The following is a 19158-nucleotide window of genomic DNA, read 5'->3' as shown; positions in this document are numbered from 1 at the left end:
GCAATAATTGAACATTATAAAGCGAATATCACAATTCATCTTTGTTTAACTAATACAACGTCTTACCACAAAAGTTTTCTGATTTGTGAGAATATCGAGTAATTTCATCGCAATATTAGTAAAAGATCAGCGATGCTGCTCTTTATAATAGTTTCGACTATGATCATTGCTCTCTGTCCCTATGTGTGTATTGTCAATTTCTTTTCAATGTTGAAGCGTAATGGTCTTTCATATTCCCAATAGGAAAGATTATGCTGGAAATTCTAGTAGAATAAACCACTTTTGTCTCTAACCTATGCGTGATTTTTCAATAGTATTTGAAATGAAGTTTCATAATAATCCCTGTATTCGATACCATATGTTTGATTATAACAAGTAATTCCAAGCACAAAATCTGCAATATCTCAACAACTTCTCGTATTATATTCATTCAACTTGTAAATAAAAAAATTTGTATTAAAAAATTTTAAACAGTAACTAGCTGTTATTTGTCTTCGTTCACAAGTGCTTTCAACCAGTTTGGCTTTTTTGACGTTTTCCCTCATCTTATGTTATACTTGATATATGTGGATCCGATTGCAATCGTTTCTTCAAATGACAAAAAGAAGAGGATGTGCCAATCGCCGTGATGGTGTTGGTGGATCTTTCTTTATTGTGCGATAGTTAGCTCTGCTATAGGTTTTGTTATAACTTGTCGTCTTGTGCCCCTATCATTATATAACTCAATGATACCACCAATTAGAGAACAGTGGCTTATCGATCAATGACGCATAAACCCTTAAGAGCAGTCTAGAGTCCTCATCGGTCCTTTTTTCTGCCTAGCCCTGCCCCTTAAGTCCAGAACACCAATCACAGTCTCTGGGATATGAATCATGTATTTCAAACGTACTGCGTTTATATACAAACCACATCGCACCACAAATAGAAAACAACATTTGTACAAGATCTAACCAAAAGTGGCTGTGAATGTGGGAGACTGTAATTAATAGACTGGACATAACTCAAGAACGATAAATCGTATAATTGTAGTCTATAGGTCAAAAGTTACCATTCATAATTCTCGTCGGTATTTAACAGTTTCAAGCTCCCTATAAAGGTGCTTGAGTACGAACTTAACGTACGTAATGATTGGGTTTAAATAATTTTGAAAGACGAAAATTTGTTACAGTATTTACACAGTTGTAAAGTAATTGGTTTAGAGGTTTCTTCTAAATTTTTTATAGATAGCAAATGAACGGAAAGCATACGTCAATTCCAGCGTATACTTTTCCGTTTAGATAACTACTGTTCCTTTTTTATTGTATTGACCGATACAAGTTCGTTGCATTTCGATCAAATGAATTTTAGTATAAAAATGTTGGCTTTGGTGACTACTAACTTTTGTTCTGCGCGACAAGAGTATATTATTGAGTTTGAATATTAGTAAAGTTCCGGTCGTGTTAGCATTGAATATTCTGAATGTTTGGTCTAGATAATAATTTAAGTGGTGTATGGTTGCGGGTTTATTGTTAAGGGTGAGGAAGTTATTACATAGACAGTATATCTCCGTCTGTATTAGTCTCCAAACTGGTTTTACTAATGAAGTTTCAATAATCATCCCGCTTAATTTGTAAAGAAACCAAAACCTTTTACTAGAGGAATTTCTAAGCTGTTAGGAACAGTGGCCTAACGATTAAAGCCTTCTCTAAACCTATAATTCGCTGGTTGGAACTCCTCTCCACCTATGTCGATTTGGACAGCTGGATATTTATCGCCAACCCTCACATCTAAAGTAGCACTTAGATCTGAGTACACAATCTTATGCAGGAGTTTCATCCTAACGAAACACGCAGAGAAATTGAGATCCTCGAATGGAATTTAACACAGTTAATCGTACCAATCGTTTCGCCTAAAAGAATGAAGATTTGATTCGTACAGTTGATACCAGTACAGAATTACTTGTCCATTTATCTGTAGTTCTTAAGTAGTTTTATCAGAATCTTAGTCGGCTATGTTTCAATATTTTAAACCTTTCACACAACTAATTTTCAACAAACTGTTGAATAAACTTAATGAAAATAATCTGTTATTTTCATAAAGTTAATTAGTCCTTTTTTCTAAGCTAATAAAGTGAGCTAGTAGAATAAGTAAGGAATCCAAAGCTGAAATAGGGTACTATCATACACCAACCGATTATTAGTATTTAGCATGTAACTACTCACAATTTAAAATTTGACTGGGAAAAGTGAACCAAGTAACTGATTTTGCAGTAATCTTGTTTCCAAGTATTTCTTTAAGTTCCATTGACATCGAATGGTCGCGTCTTGCAATATGATCACATGGAAGTATATCGTACCAAAAAGTTAGTTGACTAATTCCAGAACCAACAAATGTGTGGAGAAAATGTTGAAAACTGATAACCGAACTCTGGATTTGATTTCCTAACCATTCCTGATAACCCCATGCTAAATTTGGTAGGCAACTTGAACACATGAGGAAAGGCGCGAACTGCTAAGGGGATGCTTTACTCCAAGGTTAGTCTGTTTACAAAAAGAGGGTGTTTCAGACTGCCTTGGGCTTCTGGAACCAAACTAAATATAGTAGCGGCCCGGATGAACTTTTCCGAGGAATACTTTGGAACTCTCCAACAAAAATGGGGTTAACATCTTGTTAACTAAAATGTAACATTATTGATTTCTAAGTGGTGTGTAGTATACTTGATCCAGTCGCCTTGTCTCAGATTTTAACTAAAGTATTGGGTTCCCCCCCACCATAAAGGGAGTCAAACTCGAACCCAGTACCTTTCGCTTCAGACACCATCGCGTTCTCCACTCAGCTACTGAGTCCTGATAGCCACATTCAGCTGACGAGACCCAAATAGGACTAAAACGTCTGTCCTGGATTCCATTGCTAGCCACTATCCATCTTTGCTTATAAATCTCTAAAATTGATTGAATTTAGACATTGTTTTCAATGGTTATCTAATGAAGGTTATTTCCTCACGTAAATTATATGATTCTAACTATCCATTATCATCCAAAAGTTATTACTTTGAACAAAAAGATCATTTATTACGATGGAAACTGATGTCAAAAATCATGTGGCAAATGTATGATACGTCAGATTCTAATAATGAACTTCGGCGTATAAAATGCTTTTAATTCTCATAAGACTCAAAAAGTTCTTACACCACTAGAAAGATATATCTGAATCTTTGACAAAAATCTCTTATACTATCACGATTCTCAATGATGCTTCAAATTATATCTATTCATAGTGATAACTAGTTTTAGAATATTCAGACTTTCCTATAATCCTGATTGAACAATTCAGGGTAATTCATCATGTATCGATCGAGTATCTGCTGTGAATATCGAGAGCTAGTCGATCTGTTCGATATCATGATTCTATCTAACCTTAGATTGGAGTCAATTATAATCTCAATGAAATCGGAACAAATGAATTCACTTATTAATAAATATGAATTACAATCACTCAAGTAATCAGTGAATCAGAGTCAATTCGATTAATATTATCCAAGTTAAGAGCTTGGAGTATGATAAGGTCAGATGATAGGTTTTGATTCAATTGTGGATAAATGAGTATCGAGTTTTTTATTAGTAAATATGGATAGTGAATATTGTCGAATTTCTTAAGATATAAATTAAGTTAATGCTTTGAGAAGACGAAAGCATTAGAATGTAATGGGGATAGAGAAGAATTTTAAAAAAAGGGGGTCTATAAAACGATCTAGGTTTAATGGAGAATACAGAAAGATTGGAGGAGATTCTTATGAAAAGTCTGACATTCGTTTCTGAGTCAATCCAAGTCGACCATCAATTTCTCATTTCAATTATTATACCGTCTTAAACTTAACTACAAATATTCCCTAGGTAATATAGTCTACGTACGTATCTGAGTTAGTTTACTTGAGTATTAAATTCATGGTAAGTTGTCATTAGTAAGATGTAGTCAATAGATAATTTGTAAAACTAGAACAGTATGGATAAAATACTAAGTCAAAAACAAAATGTTATCCATTAGCATTACATTCACTTGTATATTCACCCCCAATTATCCACTCCATAGTATTAGGAAAAAAATCATCTCATCAAAAATTTGTTATTGACCGTCATCAGTAAATCATCAAGATTCAAATCCAGTTACTTTCAGGAGTTGAACTGGATGAATGAATGTCTTTCAGTAAATATTGAACTGTTGAAAAATGCTTCAAAGTAGTACTAACTAAACTTACTGTAGTATAACGGGAAAATGTATATGAATTGTGAAATAGGTACGATCAACTTTACATTCCAATAATCATTTATGTCTTAAGCGAATTTAAATCTTGTTTATTTTAATTATTCTGTAAACAAGTATATCATTTTAATATACAAAATGAATGAAATTTTATTGGTCAGCTAATCATCACTAAGCCACACTGTTCGTATCAAGTCAAAGGTTTTGGATTTTACTACCACTCATAGTTCAAGTATAATAAAAACTTCTGATCAAAAGGTAAGATCAAAACAATCCACACAACATACAACAACGGAGATGAATTAATTACAGTATCGAATAGAAACAGTTCCCGCCTTTTCGAGTTCTTTTTAGAGTCTGTCCTCGTTGGGATTTTCTTCACCGTTTGTATTCTTAGTTACTATAGACCAAATCGAATTAAATCCTAATATAAAACAAAAATAAACATTATGTTATGAAGTCTAGCAGGATTAAGTCTGTTTTTTTTCGTCAATTTCACTCATCATGTCCAGATTAGCATTGCAAAAAGTTAGAGGTGAGATAAGGAAATAAGTAAACTTAAATAGTATCTGAAAACATTACAATGGGCAGGGGAACGTACACTTATTGAGAGAAGTTACGAAGTATTTACGTAATACATATAAACAGCTTTCTCCCGTTCATTTTCATCTCCCGGTGTTTTCTGAAATATAAACTGTCTATCCGACTGACCTCCAAGTGTTCTACCTGTTATATCCTAGTGAAGATCAAATTGCGGGTAACTTCTGAGAACTATTAATGGATTAATTATATATATATATATATATATATATATATATATATATATATATATAACTGGTCAGTAACTTACTTACTTACGCCTGTAACCCCTCGTCGAGGAGCATAGGCCGCACACCAGCATTCTCCATCCAACCCTGTCCTGGGCAATGCTTTCCAGTTCTTTCCAATTAACATTCATCCTTTTCATATCTGCTTCTATTTCCTGGCGTAATATGCTCTTTGGCCTTCCTCTTTTCGTCTTCCCTTCCGGATTTCAAGTTAGGGATTGCCTCGTGATGAAGTTTGGTGATTTCCTCAATGTATGTCCTATCCACTTCCAACATCCTTTCCTAATTTCCTCTTCAGCTGGAAGCTGGTTTGTCCTCTCCCATAAAACGCTGTTACTGATGGTATCCGGCCAGTGAATGTTGAATACTTTGGGTAGACACCTATTTATGAATACTTGTACCTTCTTGACAATGGGTGTAGTAGTTCTCCACGTTTCAGCTCCATACAGTAGGACTGTCTTGACGTTCGTATTGAAGATTCTCACTCTGAAGTTAGTTGATAATTGTTTTGAGTTCCATATATTCTTCAGTTGTAGAAATGCTGCCCTTGCTTTGCTAATACTCGCCTTTACATCTGCATCCGATTCTCCTTGTTTATCAATGATGCTTCCCAGGTACGTGAATGTTTCCACCTCTTCCATAGTTTCACCATCAAATGTGACTGGGTTAGTGATCTCCGTGTTGTACTTGAGAATCTTGCTTTTTCCTTTGTGTATGTTGAGGTCTATTGATGCAGAGGCTGCCGCTACATTTGTTGTCTTTGTCTGTATTTGTTCGTGTGTATGAGAGAGGAGGGCTGGGTCATCTGCGAAGTCCAAATCGTCTAATTGATTCTGAGATGTCCATTGTATTCCGTGCTTACTCTCAGATGTCGAATTCTTCATAATCCAGTCAATCACCAGAAGAAAGAGGGAGGGGGACAGTAGACAGCCTTGTCTGACTCCGGTCCCTACTGAAAATGCATCTGTCAGCTGTCCTCCATGCACGACTTTGCACTGTAGTTTGTCGTATGAGTTCCGGATAATGTTGACAATCTTCTGAGGAACTCCATAGTGCCGATGTTCAGCAACTAGTTTAGGTATATCTATATTCCCCCTGTTATAAGCTTTATTTTGACCCATAGGTTATTATTATTATTATACGATTTACCGTCCCAAAATTATGTTCAGTTTATTAATTACCTTCTCCCACGTTCACAGCCACTTTTGGGCTTGATCTTGTATAAGTGCTATTTCCTATTTTATGGTGTGATGCGGTCTGTTTAGCTGGTATATAAACTGAGTATGTTTGAAATAAATAATTCGCATAATGGGAGCTGTTACTGGCCCTCTGGACTCAACTGGGCGGGATAGGGGAACAAAGGATCAATAAGGACGCTAGACTGCTCATACCGGTCGAACGTCATTAGTTTGGCACAGCACTAAGATTGAATGAGTCGCAACTCGATTACCGAATAAGTCACATGATAACTAGATTGCCTTAAAACACAACACTACCAAAGCCATGATTTTGGTACACTGAAACTCTTCAATCTATCCGACAATTGCTGTATTTTGAACGACGCGTTCCGATACACACTATTTACAAACATCTTTGTGAGTAGCGTCCACTACAGTTAGAGTTATCAGTCATAATCATACGTAGATTTTGGCCACTAGTTTTGTGCTTTGTTGTTTTGACTGCTGTTATTATCATGTGAAATAAACTTAATTGTAAAGTCTTAGGGGTTATTATCAACACCGTAGGACGAAAGTCTTTATAGATCTTGTAAAATAATTCATTTGGTTTACTCGTTAATTCTTAATAGTTGTTTAGGTATTTGATAATAGGATGCTATTAAAACAGAAGTGGTTATTCGGTCATGGGAATAAAAACATTCTTTGTTGCTGAATTACATCATCTGTAGAATCACCGAAATCCAGTTATGTTAGGAATCTTCAATCACTCCTCAGGAAAGTCAGAAAAAATTCTGGAATTACTCCGACTGGTTAATGCTCTTAGGAAATTCCTAAAAGAAATATCAACAATGCTTTATTATGTTATTCTCACCTTGATCAAACAACTACCGATTTTAGCATGCTTTCAGACAGCTTTTAGGATCTTACTGTCACATGAAGTCCTAAAAATATAATCGAATCTCGAAGAACAGAATCTTTTATATATATGTATAATCGGTGACAAACCTGGCCTAATTACTAACAGAAGTATTATTATTATTATTATTACTATTATTATTAGCTTTATTCAATATTATATTTTTAAAACAATATAGAATTCTCAGCACAAAGTACTCCAACAAGTTTCCGTTTCTTACTTCTTCGTCCTTCCTGACGATAAATATTGAGTGATCGCCAGTTAGAACTTAGCAGCCCAGTCAATCGACATCTGGATAATGTACATTCTTCTCGCTGCATATTGCCAGCAAACACAAGATCTCTGATTAGGCCTTCTGTAACGTCTACAGCGATAGGTCTTACACTTTTCAGAAACGCACCTGAAATAGGTTGTGCGATTAATAGGCATAATGATGTATTAAAACAAACGAAATTAGATAACTTGTTGAAATATTTAGATGACAGAAACAGGTAGGTCAGATGTTTAAACAGGCCGCCAATATTCATGTCAAACAACGATTCTTGAATAGAATGAATAATTCTTATAATGTTACCAATTATAAATTGATGTTCAGTTGAAATTACTACGGGATCCATAAATGAAATCAAATTCTAGAAGGATAAATAGTTTATTACAGCTAACCCAAAAACGGTAAATCATATCATCATAATGGATAACATTTACCGTTATTATATCTGAATATGAGTATGTTTTGATCCTAATTTAAATGGGAATTAAGCGGACAGATGGGATAATACATGTTAATATATATTCTTATTTGATTCAAATGAATTCTTGTAAACTCTTTGTTTATTTATGGTAAGCAGAGATGGATAGTGGCTAGTAGTGGAATCCAGTTTGACGCTTGTTTCGTCGTATTTGGGACCCGTCAGCTGGATGTACCTGCATCTCAGAGTTGATGTTCACTCTGGGACTTGGGCCCAGTATCCTCGCTTCAAACGCCATCGCGTTATCCACTCGGCCACTGAGTCCTGATAGCCACTTGCTTGTGCAATGGGGTGAAGTTTAAATTCACTTAGTATTGTTTGTTTAAATCTTCCCATCGATTTGTTAGGACTGCAACTGGTCAGTTTATTCATCTGTTTATTTGTCCAACTATTTGAAATAAATGATGTAATGTCTATCCCTCTATCAAATCCAAAATAGATTATCACCGATTAACATTCTTATTTAACCAATCAAAATAATTCATTTTTATCATTTGAGTATATATATATGATGATAAATGAGCAACAATCCACTGTAAATGTCAGTTAATTGTGTAAGGTCTCTTTTACTCTATGGATGATATACAACTATCGAATGACTTTAATTTTACATCAAAAGCTATTACAACTGAAGTTGTTAATGAATATGGCAATTCAATTATTTCAACTAATAAAACAAAAAAACGTTATTCAGGAAAATATTTTTTACATTATTTAAAAATAATTCTTAAAAATATTGGTTTAACCTTAATATTAATTGCATATTTATGTGCTGGAGGTTATATATTTCGTTCACTTGAAGTATATAATGAAGCTCAAGATTGTTATCAACGTCAAAATGGTTATTTGAAAAAATTAAATTCAACTACATTCAGAATTATTGGTATGATAAAATCAATTAATTCTGGTAATATTGATAATACACAAACATTAGATGAAATTATTTTAAGTATATTAAATGAATATGCAAATGATTTATTTGTATTAGATATAAAACCATCAACAAATTGTACAGCTATATTGAATACACCAGATGGTTCAAAATGGAATTTAGTTAATTCAATATTTTTTTGTATAACTGTAATAACAACAATAGGTAAGTAAATACAATGAAGAATATTTCTTTTAAAAAAAAAAATTAGTAGAATAGGGGGTTTTGTAGAGATTTCAATATTTTGCATAGTTGAAAGCGTGAGTCAATTGAAGTTAGACCATCATGGAAAACCTGGAAACATTGGACAGCTGTTTCGTCCTATTATGGGACTCTTTAGCAGTGCACATCCACGAACCTGCACTCGCGAGCGAGATTCGAACCAAGGACCTACCAGTCTCAAGTCAGAGCACTTAACCGATAGACCACTGAGCTGGCGGGCATCCAACAACGTTAATGTCTAACTTTGTTTTGTTTTAAATATTTCTAACATAAAATAATCCTAATTCATTTCAAGACTCATAAGTTCAGAGAAAAGTGTTTGGATATCTGAAGTAATGGATATTAGTTTTCACTTTTATTAAGAACATCAATACAACGTTTCAGGTACACCCAAATAATATATCATAAACAGAAGAATATGTGTGTTTTGGACTCCGCTGTAGAGAATTATCTAAAATATAACTGATAGTATTCGAGTTCTATCGTAATGTATATAACTTATCAAATCACTGAATCAAAATATTTGTTTTATTGAAAAGAAATCGACTGTTATTTTTCCATTTTACCTTTATAAATAATTCGACAAATTGAAAATAACAAGATTTGCGTTTAAGAAAATCGATCTTTTAAGCAGAAAATTTCAAGACCAATGCTCCTAGCTTTTCAATGGTGATCTAACACTGATCGATTCATGATGTCAATCAAAAACTCAACAATCTCCACAACCTTATACTTATGATTACAATGCACTCACTAGTGAATAATTTCGAGAGATAATTCTCGAAGTGCTAATGAGAAGCCGTGATCAGTGAAGTTAATCCGTGTCAGGTGGAGACAGGTTTCTATCTCAAACAATGGAAGAGGGTCTCACAATCTCACTGATTGGTTGTAGTTAGACATTAACAGCATTGGATTCCGGCTCAGTAGTCTAGAGGTCAAACGTTCGTGAGTGATAACGAAGGTCCTGCGTTCGAATCATGCGAGTGCGGTCGTGAATGCACACTGCTGAGGAGTCCCGTGCTAGGACGAAACGGTCGTCTAGTGCTTCCAGGTTTTTAATATTGGTCTAACATCGATCGACTCATGATCTCAACCGAAAACTCAACAACCTCATACTGACTATTCTATCGAGTTTTTAAAAAAAATTTTCAGCATTTCATATAGTGTCAATTTGCTCTTAGCTTTTATGATTTTAGTTATTCAAATCCCCTAATATAATATTTTAACTGTTTGTTTACTCTGTTTTGACAGTATACATTCTCATCATGTTTCAAAAAGATCATTGATTCATATTGGGTAAAGAAAATACAGAAAGTAGCCTGCTCACATATAGATAACATATTTTTTAAAAGTTTTCATTTTCAATCTGAACATTGTGTTTTTTTGTTAAGTGTAGTTGAAAAAATCCCCACCAGAATGAGCAGTCTTGTCCCAACTTCTAATATTTAATTGAGGGCTGTCAATCAAAATATAGAAGTTATGATTTTCTAATTTAAATGAATCCATTTATTGATTGACTATTTTCTTGATAAATTCATTGAGAATTGTTTGTTTGAATCTTCCCATTGATGTTTTAGGACTGCAACTGGTCAGTCTTTAATTGACATATGTGGATACTGTGCGTGTTACCTCGATATAGCCTAAATTCACAAGCATGGTAAGCGAAGATGGATAGTGGCTAGTAGTGGGATCCAGTTTGACGCACGTTTCGTCCTATTTGGGACTCGTCAGTTGGATGTACCTGCATCTCAGAGTTGATGTTCACTGTGGGACTCGAACCCAATGTCTTTCGCTTCAAACGCTATCGCGTTATCCACTCAGCCACTGAGTCCTGATATTTTTAGCAGATGAAATTTTGAATAAAAATTCATTGAGTTTTAATATTCACTCATTAAATCAGTTCAAAATATTTATCCAAGTTATTGCTTCTTCTACTTGCATAAATATTTGGGTTACTAGTTTTTTCAACTTATACAAGTATTACATTTGTTTTCCTATTAGTAATCTGTTTCGACTAACTCATGGAAATTAATAACCTCACTGTTTACGGATGTACCATTATTAAATGTTTACAACTTATTGTGATTCTAAATGCTGTTATACTCAAGTGAAGATATGGTAGTAGAATTCAAGATCTGTGTTTTTTTTCACACTTTTTTCTACTCGCGTTCAAATGTTACTAGTCTTACACGATGGAAATCGAAGCCTAGTAGCTCAGTTGATAATATGTTAGTGAATAAAGGAATAGTTACTGGGTTCGAGTCTTAGTATGAATGTTGACACTGTGAAATAGGTACATTCAACTGATGAGCCATCAGTTTATGACAAGAAATTACTTTCGAATTCTATCAAATATTCACTTAACCTTTATCATAAATTTATACACATATATACATGTGGGATTCATTGTTTTTGAACCATTTATTTGACCTACCCACCCCCTCCCTAATCTTATGACCTCAGTCTAATTTTTAAGAAAAAAGTTTAATTTCGTTCCTCTTAACAAACATACAAGTAACTGTTAAACAGTTAATGAAGAAATTATTGTAGAAATCAATTACGTACTGGAAAGTTAATAAATCTATCAAATTGTCCTGTTTTTAATAGGTCAACCTATTCACCATTAAAAATATTAGATTTTTATTTGATTAATTAAATCATTGTGATGAATAGTTAGAAGTGATTACATTCTACAAGGATTAATTCTACTGATGTTCATACAATGTCAAACGTAAACTTGTATAATTTTGTTACTACTTAAAGTTATACAAAGTGTACTATATGAAGCATTCTAAATCATCAAATTGATTGGATACTGCCACATTATAAACAGGCCTGGAACCTATTGCTGTGGGCTATCTTGAATTCGTTGAGTTTGTCAGTATCCCGAAGAAAGGCCGTATTAAACTTTTGTGATGTTCTCCGCCCCGTTGTCCAGTGCTTCTTGAGTTCCAATTTCATCTTGGCGAACAGCAAGTGATGATGTGAGGCTATATCAGCTCCTCTACTGGTTCTTACATCCTCCATCGTCCTCTTGAACTGTTTGTTGATGCGGATATGGTCGATTTGTTTCTGTGTAGTGTGATCCTGTGAAATCCATGTGGTTTTGTGTATGCTTTAAGTGGGAATATGGTGCCACCTATGACCAGTTTATTGAAGGCACATAGGTTTGCAAATCTCCCACCATTTTCGTTCTTTTCTCCTAGTCCATGTCGTCCCATGATGTCTCCATATCCGGTGTTGTCCATTCCAACCTTGGCATTTAGGTCTCCCATCAGAATGGTCAGGTCCTTTGTTGGGCATTTCTCATTAATTGACTGCAACCTATCATAGAATTGATCTTTAACATCTTCATCGTAGTCGTTGGTAGGCGCATAACATTGAATGACATTCATTGTAATGCCCTCTTTATTTGTTTCGAAGGAGACTTTGATGATCCTGAGACCATGAAATCCCCGTCATATAAGTGCTTTTTGTTCTTGTTTGGATAGAATCAGTACAACTCCTTGTGTACGTGGAGTATTTTCTTCTTCATGGCCGGAGTATAACAGCAGCTCTCCTGAAGCTAGTCCTTGTTGTCCAACCTGCGTCCAATGTGTTCCATTAATTCCAAGCACATCCAGGTTGTATCTTTTTATTTCTTCAGCAATTTGGATGACTCTCCCGGTCTCCCACATTGTACGCACATTCCATGTACTTAAATTAATGGTTGTTTTGATCGTCAGAAGGGGTATCAGACTCGTGACTTCCGAAGGAACTCGGTTCTCACTATGAGGTGTCATAACTCTTTTAAATGAAAACCTTCTAACTCCAAGGGCAGAGTTCAAATGGTTTGAATAATTTTTTCTGGTTAGCGTTTTTTAGCGAGTTAGTTTTTTACCGGGATGGGTTTGCTAACCTCATGCTCAACTCTCCTCCTTTACAATTGTTTTATCACTGGAGTGGTGATCAATGTCATGCATCTATAGTCCTTCATAGTTCAGATCGAATGCTATCGAACAAGTGGCAAGGTGATCACTAGTTAAGGTGGCTCGACACTGCATGCACTATGTTGAGATAAGATGGTGGTTGAAGGTGATCAACAGGAAACCCTGGACTCGGGTTTCGTGCTACTTGGCACTCGTCAGCAAGGTGTCCTTGAATGTCTGAACTAGGAAAAGAAACAATGGAACTAAACCTTGTTTTCGTGAACTTTCAACCTACAAAATAAATAATTTTTTTAAAAAACCTTTCTCAGTATTAAATTGCATATTACACTCACCGACAAAATCATTACAGTATCCGTCAACTAACATAAACGATCAAAGAGGTATCATGAATACAGAAGAAATATGCACAGAATTTTCAAACATATACCGGTTTAACTAATGCTTAGTCTCATTTTTGTTCAGAAAATCAGATTAAAATTAAGTGATTAATCAAATTTAACTGATTTTGTTTGATTTGGTAGTAATTTTTCTTCAATTAATCCTCAATAAAAATACCATACATATAAATCTTTTTTTAAAAAAATTTAAAAATATACCTGACGAATAACTATAAACAAAGATAGATAGTGGCTAGTAGTGGAATCCAGGACGCGCGTTTCGTCCTATTTGGGACTCGTCAGCTGGATGTACCTGCATCTCAGAGTTGATGTTCACTCTGTGACTCGAACTCAGTACTCTTCGCTTCAAACTCCATCGCGTTATCCACTTGGCCACTGAGTCCTGATAGCCACTTGCATGTGCGATGGGGTGAAGTTTAAATTCATTTAGTATTGTTTGTTTGAATCTCCCATCGATGTGTTAGGATTGCAATTGGTCAGTCTCTAATTGGCATATGTGCATATTGTGCGTATTGCCTCGATATAGCTTAAATTCACAAGCATTGTAAGCAAAGATGGATAGTGGCTAGAAGTGGAATCCAGTTTGACACGCGTTTCGTCCTATTTGGGACTCGTCAGCTGGATTAACCTGCATCTCAGAGTTGATGTTCACTATGGGACATTTTAAACCTAGTAACTATTAAACATTCAAGTTGTTTGCTTGAGAACTTCTAGTATATTCTAGAATCGTATCATGTTAAGTCGAAAATAAATTAAAACTGGGAATTTTATACATCATGTAAGGAATTTTCATAAAGAACTAACATCAGTTGAGAAATTTGTTAACTAATAATGTGATGAATATTTGTTTTATTCAAGTTCTAGACATCTTAGTAATATGAACCAGTAACTTCAAACAGCATAAGACAGGGTACTTCAGATTACGCGGTAAATACGATTCCCTGAGAATACTGAGCTGGAATTCAGTCACGAAGTGACCGATATTTAGAGATATGAACCATTGGATTTTGACCAAGTAATCTAAATGCCCTATTCTGTGTGGGCTGGTTGATGCTTACGATTGAATATTCTGAAACTAGCATGAAGTGCTTTCTAGTCCTCTCTAGTTTCCACAATGGTCCTTCATCGGATGTCTGACCTAAGTTTTGTGTAAGTTAAAACTCATCAACAAGGCATATCTGCATCTTGAGAGAACTGAATCTCCCCGTGAAATTAAAGTCTACATCAGTTAATTTTGTAGTTAAAGACGTTACTACTGATCCTGTTATTGTTGAAACTTTTTGTTGTTGTCTGTCAATCTAATAGGCTTCGGATAATGGCGAATTCATCTTCGACATTCGAATATGATTACAAAATGATCATAATCCAAAATATCAATTATGTAAGACCTAATATATGGAAATTTTATACCCACCTTGTATGTATACAACCTACCTTCTAGCTAATAGTATTTGAGAAAATTGGTCATAGTAAGTCGATTTTTCGAACCGTAAACAGGATTGCTAGATTTATTCTTTTTCTCTCTCTCTCCCTCTCTTAAGGTTATGGACATATTGCACCAGTTACATTTTGGGGCCGAATAACCTGCATTATTTATGCTATTATTGGTATACCACTAATGCTAATCTACTTAGCTATTATTGGTAATTTACTTGCACGAGGATTTCGTTTGATCTTTTTAAATTTGGTTTGTTGTCGATGTTTTTATGACATAATAAGACGTAAACGTGAACAACGTAGAAAACGTATGCGCCAGTGGGAAGAAAGTCTTCGTGAACATGAAGAAGAGGAGGCTAGACGAAGAGGATTACCATTACCTCCAAAAAAGGTAACAATTTCGATAAAATGAAATATATCCCTCAAATGACTTTATGATGTCTTGAATAATGTGATTTTGAGATGGTCAGTAAAATTATTAACTCAATAGGATAATTTTTTGTGATATTTGTTGTTGACGTTGTTGTTTAGGGTGACAATAGAATTATAATAATCAAGGATAACACTATCAACGGGAGTGGTTCTTTATCGTTTATTTACTGCACATTTACTCATTCGGAATTGTGATTACCACTTAGTTATATAGGAAATAATAAATCAACTCCGATTTGTAGCCTACAGTTTAAAAGGAATATGAAGTTATTGGTAAAAGTCACTTAATTTTCTGCCTGATCTGCAGCCGATATTCAGTTCTTTTAAAATCTGAAGTCCTACATTTTATTTTCATAATAATGTTTCTATTCATATGATCCCAACCTACAGGTTCCCAGCAAAGTAATCAAAACCAATAGATATGAACAACTCATAGTCAGCCAGTCAGTCATCTATAACGTAGGACCAGGCACACATATACATCAGTCCAAGTTGCCATACCTCATTAGCTCAACAAGATGAATACCAAATTCATAGAAGTAGTGGTGGTAATATATAAAAGAAAGGTTGTATATGAGGATATAGTACAGGAGGAAAGACAGATATGAAGCAATTTTAATCTCACAGTTTAAGGGAAGATAAAGAGTGTATACACCTACGCCATTGTTGTTGTTGAGCCAATCACAGACGACTGTGATAGGGGGTTGTACAAAACCATATGACAGTCATATGAATACTTCTCATAAATCAACATTATTCTCATCCGAAAATCTGTTCAAAGTAAACAAGATTGCAACTACCTGATAGAACAAAATAATTCTTTTTCGTCAGAGTCGGCCAACTTACTGTACAACAGTATGTGCCTAGTAGCTAGTGTCACACTACTGAATTTCCTATAATGAAACATTCAACCTTAGGCGTTTTAGCTGTGAACCGACAGTGATTCGCCGCGTTTTTTTTATAAGTAAAATTCACTGCTGTTTTATGTCAAAAACCCTCAAGAGTAATTTTTTGCTATTTTGTATAATTAACTAAAGTTAGTTAGTAAATAACTACTGTAGTATTTTTGTGTGGCTTAAACATCTTAAGGATTAATAAAATTCTACAATCTCAAATCCCCTTTATCATAATAACTTATTGATTGGTAGATTATCATTGCTGTTATATGTCATTATGTATGTTAACATGTGAATAGATTGTTGGTTTCCGGATTCGTCAGTAACTGAATGCCAACTTAATAGGTCTCAAGGTTAAGTGTTTGGTACGAGACCTGACGATCTGGATTTCGATTCCTGATGTGGTCTTCAGTATACACACTATAGGTATTCCATACATGGATAAAATATTTGTCTAATGCTTCCTAGTTTTCAATGGTTGTTCGATCAACGTTACTCCTAAGCATAAATTACATTGTTAGTTGTAGTTTTATGACTCAGTTCTATGTGTGTACTTTTATTTTTTGAATACCGACGGGATGCATCTGATATTTTGTGATATGTTTAATTTTAGAGGAAGTGAATGGATACTTCAAAGTCCTTTCTTTTTTTGTTGTATGCATATGAATACGATAAAGTTAAAAGAGAATAGACTAAGTAACTTGTTTTACCATAAGAACTTAGAGATGCCATATTAGAGACTAGATGAAGTTAATACCTTATTCAACACTGAATAATCAATATCAATAAACAAAAGTATCACCATAAGGAAAAGATAAATAACAGAATAAAGTAAAGAGCGTTTAAGATCTACAAAAAGGAGAAATGACCAAAAAACAGAAAAAGGAGAAGGTTTGCTCCAATAAGGTAAACGAGTTAATATAATTTCTGTTTATGTTGGCATAAAGAGTTTACTTCGTAAATTGTTGGAATTTGATATAGTCTTACGTTATCGTTACTCTTTCTGTTAAATAACTCTAAAAGCAGTTTGATGGCATTGCCTTATGGGATGGTAGAGCACTCATAAAAAGATCTTAAACAGAATAAGCCCAACCTAGCTGAAGGTTTGATACATTTCTAACATAGTCTGATAGTTTTACGTAATCGTAGGCTGTGATCTTTAAAAATGTGTTTGGTTTTGTAGTTAATAAAAGTATGTTTCATTTGGGGAATAATAAGAACTTGATTGTACACGAATGCCAGCATACTGACATTAATATAACAGAACGTATTTTATTACCAACTACGTACATATGTACCAGTCTCACAATCTGATTAAGAAACTTGGGAACATACAATTTGATCAATATAAATACAAATTGACTAATGTGTGTCTATTGGACTATCGTATATCTGTAATAAACAAGTATCTTTGAATGAAAACTCATTATTTACAAAGTGAGATGCTATAAATTTAGGATTTACGATTTTTATTTGCTAAATAGTCTAAGGTGTGGTTTGGCATATTATAGTAAACCATGATAGGGACGCCTGGAATAATTACCTCTAGTTTTAGTCATAAAAAATAAAGAACAGAATTCTTAAGTTAGTATCAAGAACGTAGTATAAGTTACTGCCTAGATTTTCTTCCCATGGAACTTTATCTATCCCTTAAGCTGATAGTTTATAAGAAGCCCTAAAGTTGTTTTCAAGCAATAATGTGGTAATATAATCAGAGGTTTTATTTAGAAATTGCTAACATCACTATAATTGGTTCTTTATTATGATGCGAGATACAGATATAGCCTACGAGCATCTCATTGCATATAAGATTCCAATTCGCATTTTAAATAATAGTAGCTTGCTATTAACCTGAGATTATGAGTTTAAATTCTGAAAGGAAAACCGCTGATGAATTTTTTTTAATATAAAATTATAATCTGACTGTATCTTTAAAATTCTCCCTGACTTGTGATGCTTGCTTGTAAAAGGTTGTATTATCCTATGCTCGATATTCAGTACTACATCTTATCATTCACCGTTGGCAACTGTAAATTCTCAGTGGATCCTTCGATACTCCATCAAGTTACAAGTTTCAGTACAATTTTGAGTTATCTCTAGCAGTGAAGTTCAGGATACATGTTTCGTCCTCTATGCGCCTGTCAGCTAAATACACCTTTATTCCAATATTGATTTTCATATTTGATTTCGGATCAAATATTTACTATTTCAAACATTAATAGACTATTCATCAACATTGTCCTTGGTCTCACTGTTAGCCAAAATGTTCAAAAATGTACGGAAACTTGTAATGTTTAAGGTTGGCGTTTGAAATTATTGACTTAACATTAAACTTACACAGTGGTTTTGTACACTAAATCGATTTTCTTCCTTATAAAATTTACTATCCTTATCCTGGTTGTTTCCTTATCCTTATTTTATCTTAAGTATTTTACATTTTGGTTCGGTTTTAAAATAGAAATTAAAAAGAAAAGAATATTTGCAAACCGAGTTACGGATTAAAAGAATAAAGAATGTGAAGTTGTATTTTGTTACTGTGTCTAATCTTGTTGTCACAACTGATTGACCACTGGATGGTGATCAATGTCATGCGTGTCAAGTCCTTCTTAGTTCAGATCGAATGCTATCGATCAAGTTGCAATGTGATCACTAGTCTAGGTGGCTTGACATTGCATGCACTATGTTGAGATAAGATGGTGGTTGAAGGTGGTCAACAGGAAACCCTGGACTCGGGTTTCGTGCTACTTGGCACTCGTCAGCAAGGTGTACCTGTAATCGATAGCATTCGATCAACACTAAGAAGGACTTGACACGCATGATATTGATCACCATCCAGTGGTCAATCAATTGGGATTACATCTCAGTCCTACAGAAGGTCGGTCGCGGCCCGAATAGCTCAGTGGTAACGTCTCTGACTGTGAAGCTGAGTGACACGGGATAGAATCCGTCAGGGAGCACCAGTTCCCTCAAGATAACAGGTACACCTTGCTGACGAGTGCCAAGT

The 19158-nt window shown here is 34.5% G+C and overlaps 1 protein-coding gene across 1 annotated transcript in view; it reads left to right on the top strand.

Moving 5' to 3' along the window:
• Positions 1 to 8482: 8482 nt before the first annotated feature.
• Smp_141570 (twik family of potassium channels-related) overlaps positions 8483 to 19158 on the top strand; it is a gene marked incomplete at both ends in the record, with an annotated part of 19392 nt that continues 8716 nt past the window's right edge. Inside the window, 2 exons of the mRNA XM_018796460.1 lie at positions 8483 to 9005; positions 14931 to 15217. Coding sequence (XP_018651600.1) covers positions 8483 to 9005; positions 14931 to 15217 — 810 coding nt within the window. The remainder of the gene's footprint in view (positions 9006 to 14930; positions 15218 to 19158) is intronic.

Source organism: Schistosoma mansoni, chromosome 4, assembly GCF_000237925.1.
Source record: "Schistosoma mansoni strain Puerto Rico chromosome 4, complete genome".
In the NCBI taxonomy this organism is placed as follows: Eukaryota; Metazoa; Platyhelminthes; class Trematoda; order Strigeidida; family Schistosomatidae; genus Schistosoma; species Schistosoma mansoni.
The sequence above is the reverse complement of the archived record's forward strand: the minus strand, read 5'-3'. Positions and strand labels throughout refer to the sequence as shown.